At 43.9% G+C, this 14170-nt stretch overlaps 1 protein-coding gene across 2 annotated transcripts in view; it reads left to right on the top strand.

Moving 5' to 3' along the window:
- The window catches only part of COG2 (component of oligomeric golgi complex 2), a 236981-nt gene that overhangs the window by 219717 nt on the left and 3094 nt on the right, over nt 1–14170 (top strand). For both annotated transcript variants that reach the window (XM_044290296.1, XM_044290297.1), the window contains one exon: nt 3545–3722. In XM_044290296.1, the coding sequence (XP_044146231.1) occupies nt 3545–3722 (178 nt within the window). The remainder of the gene's footprint in view (nt 1–3544; nt 3723–14170) is intronic.

The raw sequence follows: 14170 nt of genomic DNA, 5'->3' as shown, positions 1-14170 counted from the left end.
TTCTATTCTTAATTGTGTGTATCTGAGCCTATGTGTGTGCTGAAATGCTGCAAGATATTTGTTTCCTACCGGGGTGCCTATCAGGATTTCACGCTGCATATATTCGGGCATCATGTAGTTCCTCACAGGTTCCTTTCAATGTTTTCTTTATTTTATCAAGGTTCTCTACTTTGACAACTGAGTTTTCTATACCTTTTGAGCATTGGATGTAAGTATATTTACAATACTATTGATACTGGATTAGCCCTTTCACTGCCAAGGACATATGTAATATGTCATGACTTTAATAATTTGTCGTGGCCTAGATTCTAAGGACTGACATGTTAGATGAGATGAGCGAACTTCTGTTTTAAGTTCGGCGTCTAAAGTTCGGCTTCCGGTTAGCGGAGAATCCCGATCTGGAACCGGATATGGATTCCGACTTCCGTTGTGGTCCGTGGTAGCGGAATCAATAATGGCCGATTATTGATTCCGCTACCACGGACCACAACGGAAGTCGGAATCCATATCCGGTTCCAGATCGGGATTCTCCGCTAACCGGAAGCCGAACTTTAGACGCCGAACTTAAAACAGAAGTTCGCTCATCTCTAATGTTAACCCCTTGCCACTGCAGCCAGATTTGGACCTTATGACCTGACTGTTTTTTGTTTTTTCATTCCCAAGCGCTATAACTTTATTCATTGATGTTGCAAATTATTTATTTTTTGTGGGATAGTATTTTTTTCGATGGCACTGCCGCACCGTTTTTTTGTGTTGGGGGGTGGGAGAGAATGTTGCATTGATAATTTTTCACCATTCACCTTGCAGCATAAATAGCCTTACAGGTACATATAGTGAATACGGCTGACAAGACAAAAGTCCATCAAGTTCAAATAATGGATAGGTGGGGATGTGAATTTTAGAAAAGGGGAGTGAGACCCAGATCTCTACACGTTTCCATAAGCATTAGGGCTCATGAACACAAACCGTGTGCATGAGCCCAATGGACAGGCGCCGAATGTGTGCTTGCGGACTGCAGATCACAGACGCATTCACTTGAATGGGGTCTGTGATCTGCATTTGAATGTTCTCACTGCAATGTCCTAATGCATGCACTACTTTTTTGCGGTGCAATGGCACTTTCGGATCTGTGCCTCCGTTCCGCACATGCCGTTTGTGGGACGCAATACGGGCATGAATACAGGCATGGCCACCACACATTCGTGTGCATGAGCCTTTAATGTGATTTACTTTTAAGAATTCTGGGCACCAGTACATAGAAAGGATGCAATGCAGCAGGAAAAAGTACAAAGGAGAGCGACTAAACTGATAAGGGACATGGAGGGTCTTAGTTATGAAGAAAGATTAAAATAATTTAATTTATTTAGTCTTGAGAAGAGACGTCTAAGGGGGTACATGATTAACCTGTACAAGTATATAAATGGGCCATACAAAAAATACGGTGAAAAGCTGTTCCATGTAAAATGTGCTCAAAAGACAAGGGAGCACTGTCTCCGACTGGAGAAGAAAAAGTTCAGTCTCCAGAAGCATCACAGCTTCTTTACTGTAAGAACTGTGAATCTGTGGAATAGACTTCCTCAGGACGTGGTCACAGCAGGAACAGTGGACGGTTTCAAAAAGGTTTTAGACAAATTCTTGACACACACTTAGTAGCATTGTCAATGGAGCACATGTTTAAATGGGGATAAACAGTAAATGAAAAAACAAAGTATATATGAATTTCAATTTAAACTCCTTACTGCTGTAATTGGGGAACATGCTAGAATCAAGCAAACAATGCACAAGGAAAATCTAACGAACCTTGGTTCCTATGGCCTATTGTTACGCTATGCGCTTATCTGTATTTTGCACTTCACTGTACTTTTGCAGCAAACCTTGCTTGAAGTTCAGAAAACATTAACCACACAGACAGACAAATAGACAGACAATATGCCCAAACAATATAACAATACCACAGTTATCACAGAATATGGCGAAGGCTGGTTTCACACTGCCGGCAGGCTGTTCCGTCATAGAATGTTGGGAATCAGCCTGACAAAAACTGGAGCAGCCGGCCAGATCCGCAAACGCAAGTGTGAAATAAGCCTTAGTGTTAAATTATGCATTTATTTGCATTCACCGTACTTTTGCACTACTCGGCAAACCTCGCTTGCAGTTTCTGAGGCTTGAAGCTCAAATGAGTATGATTTCAGCAATACTCAATGTCAATATTTTTTTATTTTTTTTTAAGGTTTTGCTTCTTTTGAATAATAAAAGCCAATTTTATGAGAATTATTTTTATTTATTTTTTTTAAGATTTTTATGCCGGAGCTTTCAAAGAGCCAAAACTTAATATAGCTGTATATTATAATTGTAGCTGCATAATAATTACATTTATTATATTTTTTGGGCAGGAACAGAAAAAATTGAAACCTACTTTATATGGAAATATTGTCGGGCTAGTTTCACACTAGCGGCAGGGGACTCTGGCAGGCTTGTTCTGGCAGGTGAACAGCCTGTTGGATCCGTCCTGCCGCTAGTTCACATGTGCCCCCGGGCTGCCGCGCCGTCCCCATTGACTATAATGGGAGTGGGGCGGAGTTCCGACGGCAGCGCTCGTCAAGAGGCAGCCAGACTAAAGTACTGCAGGATGGATAGTCAGGATGGATCCAGCGGGTGAACAGCCTGTCGGGAGTCCCCTGCCGCCATTGTGAAACTAGCCTTATATTATATATGTGACATTTTTTTCTTTATAAACTTAATTAAACTTTTAGGAGGAAATTTATCAAAACTGGTGAAAAGGCAAACTAGTTGCTATGAGCAACTAAGCCAATCAGATTCCACCTTTCATTTTTCAGAGCTCCTTTGGAAAATGAAAGGTGGAATCTGACTAGTTGCTCTGGGCAACTAAGCCAGTTTTCCTTTACACACATTTTAGATAAATCTTCCCCTAAATTCTTTTTAGTTTCTCGAGATTAATTCACAATGAGACTAATTTCATCACTTGAATAATGCTTTGATATACTCTGTAAACTAAAGCAGTATTACCTGTAACTGAAACTTTTGCTATTTAAAGTGGCATACAAAGAGTTAAACGGCCAGTGTCAGAGGTAACTCCAATCCCGGCTATTGCAGTGGCTCCCTGACTGTATATAATCTAGCCTTGGCTGTAGATGGCACGGGCAAACATTCTTTGCCCATGCCATCCAATGTAAATAAATGTATGTCCATTTGAGGTAGTGCATCAATAAAATGGGTGTATAGTTGCGTCTAAATTCCACAAGAGATTAAAGGCCACCCAACAGCCAGAATATCCGTTTTTAAATTATAGGCTCAATATTCAAAATACAATATTTTGGGCACAGAACTGAAGTTGGAGAGCAGCATGGAAGGTTTTACGTCTTGGTTCTTTGTGTAAGGGAATGGTGGGAGGGTGAAAGCTGCAAGTGGCACATTTGCAGTTCTGAATGTACAATATATATATTTTCACATATATTGGATTTTTATACAATCAGTACCCTTCCCTAATGGTGTTAACTGACAGAGGATCGCTTGTACTTTACAGGTATTATGAGACTGTGTCTGATGTGCTCAGCTCTGTTAAAAGAATGGAAGAAAGTCTGAAAAGACTCAAACAAGCACGGAAAACTACAATGTCCAGTAATACTATCAATGGTGGAATGAGCGACGATAACAAAATTAGGCTTCAGTTAGCACTTGATGTGGAATATTTTGCAAATCAGGTAGGAAAATTGTTTATTTCAGTATATCCAAAGAGATTTGGTAATTAAAGGGGTTATCCAATTTCTAAAACCTTCCTCCCAATACCTGGGCCCCTGACATAGATTATATTTACCCCGCTCCTGAACCCTGCCGCTGCATCTCCCCGTCGCATGGCTCTAAACATCCGGGCCACAATGGGGAGAAGCCTTCCTAGTGTCACCCCAGTGGCCCTGCAGAGATCAGGAGCAACACGGGTGCCAGGGAGTTGTGTAAGTATAATCTGTATGAGACATTGGGGGGAATGTTTTAGACATTGGATAACTCCTTTAAAGGGCTTCTGTCACCCCACTAAAGTGATATTTTTTTTTTGGGCTAGTGAAATTAGTTATATTGCGATATATCACAATATAATTGTGTTACTTACTTTGATCCAGCAGTTTCTTCAAAAAACGAAGTTTTATCATATGTAAATTCGGTCTCTAACAGCAAGTAGGGCGGCTACTTGCTGCTAGCTGCTGCAGAAATCCGCCCCCTCGTCGTGTTGATTGACAGGGCCAGCCGGGATCTCCTCCTCCGGCCAGCCCTGTCGGCATTTCAAAAATCGCGCGCCTCTGTTGATTCGGCGCAGGCGCTCTGAGATGAGGAGGCTCGTCTCCTCAGCACTCCCTCAGTGCGCCTGCGCCGATGACATCACCGAAATAGAAGACGTCATCGGCGCAGGCGCACTGAGGGAGTGCTGAGGAGACGAGCCTCCTCATCTCAGAGCGCCTGCGCCGAATCAACAGAGGCGCGCGATTTTTGAAATGCCGACAGGGCTGGCCGGAGGAGGAGATCCCGGCTGGCCCTGTCAATCAACACGACGAGGGGGCGGATTTCTGCAGCAGCTAGCAACAAGTAGCCGCCCTACTTGCTGTTAGAGACCGAATTTACATATGATAAAACTTCGTTTTTTGAAGAAACTGCTGGATCAAAGTAAGTAACACAATTATATTGTCATATATCGCAATATAACTAATTTCACCAGCCCAAAAAAAAAGAATCACTTTAGTGGGGTGACAGAAGCCCTTTAAACAAATAAAATCATTTTGGACACAAGTTACTAAATATGACTGTATTGTTTCTACATTTGTTTTTATTATTGCCATTAGTAAATGGCATGTTCACAGGCAAATTATTAAAGGTGTCCAGACTTCAGCCTTAACTTTCCTTTTATCAGCTAAAGAATTGTGTCCGCTCTGGCAGACTTGGCACATGCATTATATGTTGGCTTATTCATTTTAGTAGGTACCAGAGGTGTGCCTAAAGTGTTTGGCCCTCAGGGCAGGTTCTTTGTCTGGCACCCCCCATACTTTAAAGGGCTTCTGTCAGCCCACTAAACCGTTTTTTTTTTTTTAGTTAATAATAATCCCTACACTGCGAGCTCCCTATATATAAGCTAAATATTCATTTTTGTTCAGTAGATTTTGTTAAAAAGCAATTTTTATAATATGTAAATTACCTTGCTACCAGCAAGTAGGGCGGCTACTTGCTGGTAGCAGCCGCATCCTCCTCTCATAATGACGCCCCCTCCGCTGTGTGAGTGACAGGGCCAGGGAACGGGATCGTTCTCTGCTGGCCCTGTTTGAATTCAAAATATCGCGCCTGCGCCGTACCTGTCTTTAATCGGCGCAGACGCACTGAGAGGCGGCCGCTCTCTCGGCCGCTCCATCCTCAATGCGCCCGCGCCGGGTGTAGATGTGATGTCATCGGCGCAGGCGCATTGAGGATGGAGCGGCTGACAGAGCAGCCGCCTCGCAGTGCGCCTGCGCCGATTAAAGACAGGTACGGCGCAGGCGCGATATTTTGAATTCAATCAGGGCCAGCAGAGAACGATCCCGTTCCCTGGCCCTGTCACTCACACAGCGGAGGGGGCGTCATTATGAGAGGAGGATGCGGCTGCTACCAGCAAGTAGCCGCCCTACTTGCTGGTAGCAAGGTAATTTACATATTATAAAAATTGCTTTTTAACAAAATCTACTGAACAAAAATTAATATTTAGCTTATGTGTAGGGATTATTATTAACCCCCCAAAAAAAAAAAAAAACTGTTTAGTGGGCTGACAGAAGCCCTTTAAAACATTGTGCCTCCTCACTGTGGTTATGCCCCCATTGTGCTCCCCTCATAGTATTTATGTCCCTATTGTGCTCCCCTCACTGTGGTTTTCCCCCATTGTGCCCCCTTACAGTATTCATGCCCTTATTGTGCTCCCCTCACAGTAGTGATGTCCTCATTGTGCTCCCCTCACAGTGGTTATGTCCTCATTGTGCTCCCCTCACAGTGGTTATGTCCTCACTGTGCTCCCCTCACAGCGGTTATGTCCTCACTGTGCTCCCTCACAGTGGTTATGTCCTCATTGTGCTCCCCTCACAGTGGTTATGTCCTCATTGTGCTCCCCTCACAGTGGTTATGTCCTCATTGTGCTCCCCTCACAGTGGTTATGTCCTCATTGTGCTCCCCTCACAGTGGTTATGTCCTCATTGTGCTCCCCTCACAGTGGTTATGTCCTCATTGTGCTCCCCTCACAGTGGTTATGTCCTCATTGTGCTCCCCTCACAGTGGTTATGTCCTCATTGTGCTCCCCTCACAGTGGTTATATCCTCATTGTGCTCCCCTTACAGCCACGCCAATGACAGGTAATATGTGAGATAAACTTCTGCTGCAGAGATTGTATGGCCACATCTTTTTCTAATTATACCAGCTAATCACATGAGATGCTGAATCTGTGAGGATGAGTAGATGCTAAAATGACAAAAAGGTACTTTAAATTTATTACCAAAATTATTATTCTTTGTGTCAGTGCTGCTCCCTGTCACAATCTGCTTTCTTCTGAATTTGATTGTTTCTTGTGTGTACTGATAACATATCACCAGACTATCACTGCATAAACTTAACCACTTAACAACCTGTGCCGTACATGTACGCCGTAACCAGACGTGACTTAACGCCGGCAAGGTCCCCAGGGCTCTGGGGAAGGATCGGGGGTGAATCGCAGCACCATGCCAGGTAAGGGCAGTATGGTACTGCACCGCTCCCCTGCAGCTTCAAGCGCTGCAGTTGGCTGATCAATGAGACGACACATCGCAGAGCAAGAAGCTGTAAGAATCGGGGCGGGAGGAGGTCAGGGGGAGGGTAGCAGGTGCTGAACTGGTCAGCATCAGTCACCTCTGAGGTGAGGCAGGGGACACCAGTGTTTTGGGTATTAGTTTATTTAGCCTATTTGCTAAGAGCTTGGCCCAGATCTTCACTTCCAGGTTAAGAAGGGAGATGGGCATATAGTTACCACAAACTGTGCTGTTCTTGCCTTCCTTGGGCAGAATTGTGATAGTTGCCTCTAACGCCTGTTTTGGGAGGGCTTCTCCATTCATTAGAGCCTGGCACTAGACGATTATTTGGGGGAGAAGTGTGGGCAATAGCTTTTTATAGTATCTGGCAGGGAGCCCGGTGGGGCCCAGAGCTTTGCCTTGTGGTAGGGAGATTATTTTTGAGAGTTCCTCTGACTTGATTGGGGATAAAGCTTGATTGGGGATGATGCTATCTGTGCTAATATGGAGTTCATCTGTTTCTGTCTTTTTCTTTTGACTATAGTGCCCAATGCTATTAGTTCTTCTCCTATGAAGGCTTTGTGCTCGTCCCAGACTATGGACTGTGAAGTATCTGAGGGTTTATTTTCATCAAAATATGACCGTTTTTGTGTAAGGTTTGATAAGTGTTTTTCTGAGTCTAGAAGGGTCTCATTCAGACACTAAGTACACTCTGACCGGGAGAGATGAAAAAGATAGAGAGGTGATAGTTGGGGAATAATCCGAAATTGTGACCTTACCTATCATGGACTTTCTTAACATATTTCAGTGGTTATCACAGATGAGTATGTAGTCTAGTCTTTGAAATGTGTTATGTACCTTAGAAAATAATGTATAGTCTTTAGCTGAGTTGTTAGGAGACCTCCAGGAATCTACTAGGCAGGTGTCGCGTAACAGTTTTTTAAAGCCTCTAATGGTTTTGTGGGAGGCGGCTGATGTGCCTGTGGAGGCGTCCATTACTGGATTGAGGGTGATATTCAAATCGCCTCCGACTAGCCATATTTCCTCGGCAAAGGAATGGAATTTGGCCAGTGTTGATCTCAGCCAACTATGTTGTTTGCTATTGGGAGCATATAGGCTTGCTAAGGAGATCAACACATTGCCAATCTTGCCCTGTGCAAAAACAAAGCGACTCTTTGGGTCTGATTGTGTTATGATGTATTCAAAAGGAATATATTTAGCTATGGCTATACTGACACCTCTTGCCGCTGATTTATATGTGGAGTGGTACCAGTGTTTGAAAGGAGTTTGTGGTAAGGTGGTAATTTTATTGTTTTTCAGATGGGTCTCATGGAGAAAGCAAATATCATACCTGCTCTTCAGGAGAGTGATTACCTTGGATCTTTTTTGTGGAGAGTTGAAGCCCCTGACGTTAAGACGCTCTGGTTATAGTCACCATGATGGTGTATTATGCCATCTGGTGTAGTCTCTGGTGTTTGTGGTCCCGAAAATTGAACAATGTGGAGGGCGCTATGTCTTGAAATATTTGAATGGCCACACCTTCATATGCCAAGGCCTTCCTCCCCTTTGCTGCCTGAAGTATAGCTGAGGTGAGTTCCCCTGTCCCCCAGGATCTGGGTCCTGGGAGACCTATCTGAGGTCGACCATCAACCTATAAAAAGTCACTTGTTGACTAAGGTGATGTTCTTGGCGAGACTCCTGATTTCAAGATCGTGGTTCTGCTCTTCCGCCCCAGACTGTAATAATTGGCTGAGCCTGGTGGAAAAAGTGAAAAGCTATGAGAGGATCCTACACAGACAAAGAGGATCTTATTCAAAGTGGAACAGCTTATGGAAAGACTGGGACATGGCTAACTAATAAGGACTTTCTCCCTTTTTTTTTTTTTTTTTTTGTGTTTTGTTGTTTCCTGCAAGGTGGGGGGTGGGTGGGAGGGGTGAGCTGGGGAAAATTTAGTTTGTCCGGTGTTTCCTTATGTACTTTATTGATGAAGAATGTGAAGGTATATCCGAGCACGGGTGGGTCTCCAGGATGGTGGAGGGGGGACTTCCCGGCATTAAATGATGCTGGGAGCTCCCAGCTATTTAAAATACCGAGCGATATGTGGGTGGGGGGTCGTGGCTTGAGGTCCGGGGGTCCCCGGGTGCTGGGCGCGGCTCGGGGTACGGCTCTTCCCGTTGCATACGGAGTTCGAGCGCAGGCAGGGATGGATCATACGTGACGAGCACGCTTTTGTGTGCCCTTTTAAGGAGACAGAGCTGATTTCAGGCTCTGTTCTCTGTCTATATTTCCTTTCTCAGCTGCCAGTATCTGACATTCGATTTGAGTTCCCTGCTGCATGAAATATCTATGTGAATGTACACCAGGTATGGCAAACTATGGCTCTGATATGATTAACCATATGGGGATGAGGCAGTGAAATATGTGAGTGGGTTCTCGACCACTGTGGTGAGACTGCTGGACCCCCTCTTCTTGGTTTTTGCCCTATTAAAGGCTTGCGATTAAAGATCGCTGCAAGTTCGCCCACAGGCAGTATGGGAATATCAAGTGATTGGTCACACTGATGCCAACCTCTTGGCTTGTATTTTTCTGTATCTGGGTGAGGGCGTGCGCGAGTGGCGCTCACTGCTTGGTGGATGTCTGGACGTCCGACCTCTATCCCTATAGCCACATAGAACTTGGGCTGAGAGTTCATTCAATTTATTAAGCCATGGATGCTGGGTGGTCCTTGTACCCTCCCCTCTAGGAGACCTCCCTTTGTTTTTTTTGTCTTTCTTTCTTAATGTTAACACTGTTAGGGATAAGTGTACGAAATTATTGTTAATTATGTTTACGGATTGGAAATGATGGACTCATGGAGTATGTAATAAGGATTTAAAATTTTGTATTGAAATAATAAAATATTTAAAAAGGGAAAAAAATAAAATAAAAATGAAGTATAGCTGAGGTGTCTTGAAAGCTGAGCAGCCCGCAAACCACATCTCGTGGCGGTTCATCCTTGCCTAGGGATGGGCACAGATGTGTATCCTCTCAATGGAGACAGGTTGGGTTCTCTTTTCTCCAAGGAGGTCTGCGAAAATTTTCTGAGACTCCTGTTTTCTTGGTCTTCGACCAGAAGGAGCGCGTTGTTGAGAGAGTCTATTTGAGATTTCAGGCAGTGCGATTCAGCGGTGCTGTGATCGGTGAGTAGGTTTGGTTGGATTCTAGTGATTACACTCTATGTCCCAGTGCCCTTATGTCATGCCGCGTGTCCCTAAGTTCCTGCAGCAGGGGGGGGCGAGTGCTTGGGAGAGAGAGTCTTTTAGAAATGACCTAGTTAGAATATCGTTATTTTCTACTTGTGGTTCATCCCTGCATTCCAGCACGCTGTCCACACCGGCATCCTCTCTCTCTTCCTCCTCTGAGTCAGGTGCGGTTGAACGCGGCGCCATCTTATTCATTCGCGCCAGAGAAAGCGCCAGCTTCTTACTGACTAATCTGTCAATCCGCTTGTTCCTTATGTTTGGGCGTCGTAGGTTGGTCTCTGGGTCTATCCCTCCCGATCTTGACCATACTAGCTGGAGTTTAGGCGTCTTCAGTAATGAAAATGCGGGTCTGTGGAGCAGGAGATCTTTCTCAGACCTCCATCACGCTCTGTGGTCAGGCTCCGCCCCCCACATTGTATGATTTTTTAAGAATTTGTTTGTCTTGCACTGCTGAACATAAGTATTTCAACACCTGAGAAAATCTGTGTTAATATTTAGTACAGAAGCCTTTGTTTGCAATTACAAAGGTCAAATGTTTCCTGTAGTTCTTGACCAGGTTTGCACACACTGCAACACAGATTTTGGCCCACTCCTCCACACAGATCTCCTCTAGATCTGTCAGGTTTAGGGGCTGTCGCTGAGCAACACAGAGTTTCAGCTCCCTCCAAAGATGTTCTATTGGATTTAGGTCTGGAGACTGGCTTGACCACTCCACAACCTTGATATTCTTCTAACGGAGCCACTCCTTGGTTATCCTGGCTGTGTGCTTTGGGTCGTTGTCATGTTGGGTCGTGGGCTTGGGTCTTCCATCTTCAATGCTCTGACTGAGGGAAGGAGGTTGTTGCTCAAAATTTCACAATAAATGGCCCCATTCATCCTCTCCTTAATACAGTGAGGTCATCCTGTCCCTTTCGCAGAAAAGCACCCCCAAAGCATGATGTTGCCATCCCCATGCTTCACAGTAGGGATGGTGTTCTTGGGATGCAACTCATCTTTTCCTCCAAACATGACAAGTGAAGTTTAGACCGAAAAGTTCTACTTTGGTCTCATCTGACCACATGAATTTCTCCCATGCCTCCTCTGGATCATCCAGATGGTCATTGGCAAACTTCAGACGGGCCTGGACATGATGACTAGAGCAGGGAAACCTTCCGTGCAATGCATGATTTGAAACCATGATGGCGTAGTGTTCTACTGACAGTGACCTTTGAAACTGTGGTCCCAGCTCTCTTCATGTCATTGGCCAGCTCCTCCCTTGTTGTTCCGGGCTGATTCCTCACCTTTCTTATCAGTGATACCCCACGAGGTGAGATCTTGCATGGAGCCTCTTCCATTTCCTTGTTCCTCACTGTGTGTATGTGTGTGTGTATGTGTATATATATATATATATATATATATTAGGGGTGCACCGAAATTTCGGCAGCCGAAAATGCACCTAATCCATTTCGGCCGATATTGATACATATCGGCAGAAAATAGCGGGGAGGGACTGGAAGGAGGAGCTGGGGCCCGGTGCTGCATCCCTCTGCAAGATATCTCACTATTTTTGACTTTTCTGAGCCTGTCAAGTACTTCTTTTGACCCATTTTGCCAAAGGAAAGGAAGTTGCCTAATAATTATGCACACCTGATATAGGGTGTTGATGTCATTAGACCACACCCCTTCTCATTACAGAGATGCACATCACCTAATATGCTTAATTGGTAGTAGGCTTTCGAGCCTATACAGCTTGGAGTAAGACAACATGCATAAAGAGGATGATGTGGTCAAAATACTCATTTGCCTAATAATTCTGCACGTAGTGTGTGTATATATATATATATATATATATATATATATATATATATATATATATATATATATATAATATATACCCCGTATTGTTCGCTTTATAAGATGCACTCCCAAAAAAAAGTGGGGGGAAAGTGTTTGTGCGTCTTATAAAACAAATACTAGTGAGCGCTTCCATTATGGAAGCGCTCACTAGTATGTATTAGGAGCGGGTAGCCAAGCGCAGGTAATATTTACCCTCCCTGGTCTGTGCCACGGCTCCTCTTCAGCTGTCGCACTCCCATCTTTCTGGCCTGTGCTGCACTGTCCTGACCTCATACAGCGTCAGGACGTAGTGCGCACACTATGACCTGACGCTGCACGCAGTCATGTGACAGTGCAACGCAGGCCGGGAAGATGGGAGCGCGACAGCTGAAGAGGAGCCGCGGAGAAGGACAGGTAAGATGATTTTTTATATTTATTTTAGTCTGATCTGAGGTCTGATGGGCTAATCTGAGGCGTGGGGGTACTGATGGGCTAATCTGAGGCGTGGGGGTACTGATGGGCTAATCTGAGGCCTGGGGGTACTGATGGGCTAATCTGAGGCCTGGGGGTACTGATGGGCTAATCTGAGGCCTGGGGGTACTGATGGGCTAATCTGAGGCCTGGGGGTACTGATGGGCTAATCTGAGGCCTGGGGGTACTGATGGGCTAATCTGAGGCCTGGGGGTACTGATGGGCTAATCTGAGGCCTGATTGGGGGTACTGATGGGCTAATCTGAGGTCTGATTGGGGGTACTGATGGGCTAATCTGAGGTCTGATTGGGGGTACTGATGGGCTAATCTCAGGTCTGATTGGGGGTACTGATGGGCTAATCTCAGGTCTGATTGGGGGTACTGATGGGCTAATCTCAGGTCTGATTGGGGGTACTGATGGGCTAATCTCAGGTCTGATTGGGGGTACTGATGGGCTAATTTCAGGTCTGATTGGGGGGTACTGATGGGCTAATCTGGGTCTTATATGGCTCTGACTTGGCTGAGATGAGGTGAAAGTAAAGGGATGGCACTCAAAACATAAGTGATGTATGGATGATAGGTTTATTCAAAAATTATTTATTAAAGAGTGGCTATAATATGCCTAAAATACAATGGCTGGGTATGCCTGAATAAAAATAGTAGCATAAAGTGTATCGCCGCTAGATATGAACAATATCATAAAGCAAATCGCTAGTAAAAAAAAAAATATATATATATATATATATATAATCTCTGTAAGTATCCACACTTGTATTCAATATAAAATCAACATACTAATAAAATGGTGGTTTGAATGTCAATTCATAAAAATCCTGTTGGAAATTTTATTTAATTTTTTGTTTTTTGTTGGAAAGATATCTTCTGTTGGAAAAAAATCCTAATGAGAAAAGGGGAGGTATTTTACACCTGTTGAAAAAGAGTCTGTGGAGGGAAAGTCCGATCTAATGTTTAGACTGTACGTCCTACGTATTGTTTAAGGCATGGACATTGTAGAACGTATATTACATTATTGGAATGACAGGAAAGGTGTTCACGGATCTCATGTTTATATGGGCTATTGGATGAGTCGACTGTTGTTGTCTTTTTTGGAAAATTTGTAATTTTGCAATTGATGCATTTGCCGCACCTAAAGAAGCCATGCAATGATAGCCAGTTATGGTTGGGTTCAATCTAGTTTCTTTTGGTTGCTGGTGCCAGGCGCAGACCGAGGTTGGGGGCTCTGGTATAGGTAATCTGTGGTTTATCTGGTATTAATTGGCCTATGATTTTATCGCTTAGGATGTGATGCCAGTGTTTATGAATACTTGTTTCAAGTTTTTTTTGTAATGTGCGTTATATGGCAAGATTATTCGGGGGGTTTCTTTATTTTTGATCGTGGTAGTAGTAGTCACATTGCTATTGTCAAAGAATTTTGTTCTGTCCATTAATCATACTTTTTCTAGTGATCTATCCATTACTGATGTCGGGTAATCTTTTGCTAAAAACTGTTCCTTTAGATTTTCTGCTTATACAGCAGTAGTTTTTTCAAATATACAGCTCATGTCATCGGACCTGTAAAGGAATGTTATACCAAATCTAATATGATAATCTTGTCACAAGGAGACACTTATCTTATTGGTCCACCAGATGTTTTTTTTTTCCTCCAACAGGACTTGAATACAATTGACATTTTAGGACATTGTCCATTAGTTTTTATTAACAGGATTTTTATATTTATTCCTTCCACTGGATATTGCATCATTAGATCGGACTTTCCCTCCACAGACTCTTTTTCAACAGGTGAAAAATACCTCCCCTTTTCTCATTAGGATTTTTTTCCAACAGAAGATATCTTTCCAA

The sequence above is a fragment of the Bufo gargarizans genome, chromosome 4 (assembly GCF_014858855.1).
Source record: "Bufo gargarizans isolate SCDJY-AF-19 chromosome 4, ASM1485885v1, whole genome shotgun sequence".
Taxonomy (NCBI): Eukaryota; Metazoa; Chordata; class Amphibia; order Anura; family Bufonidae; genus Bufo; species Bufo gargarizans.
This window is presented reverse-complemented; position numbering and strand designations above follow the sequence as displayed.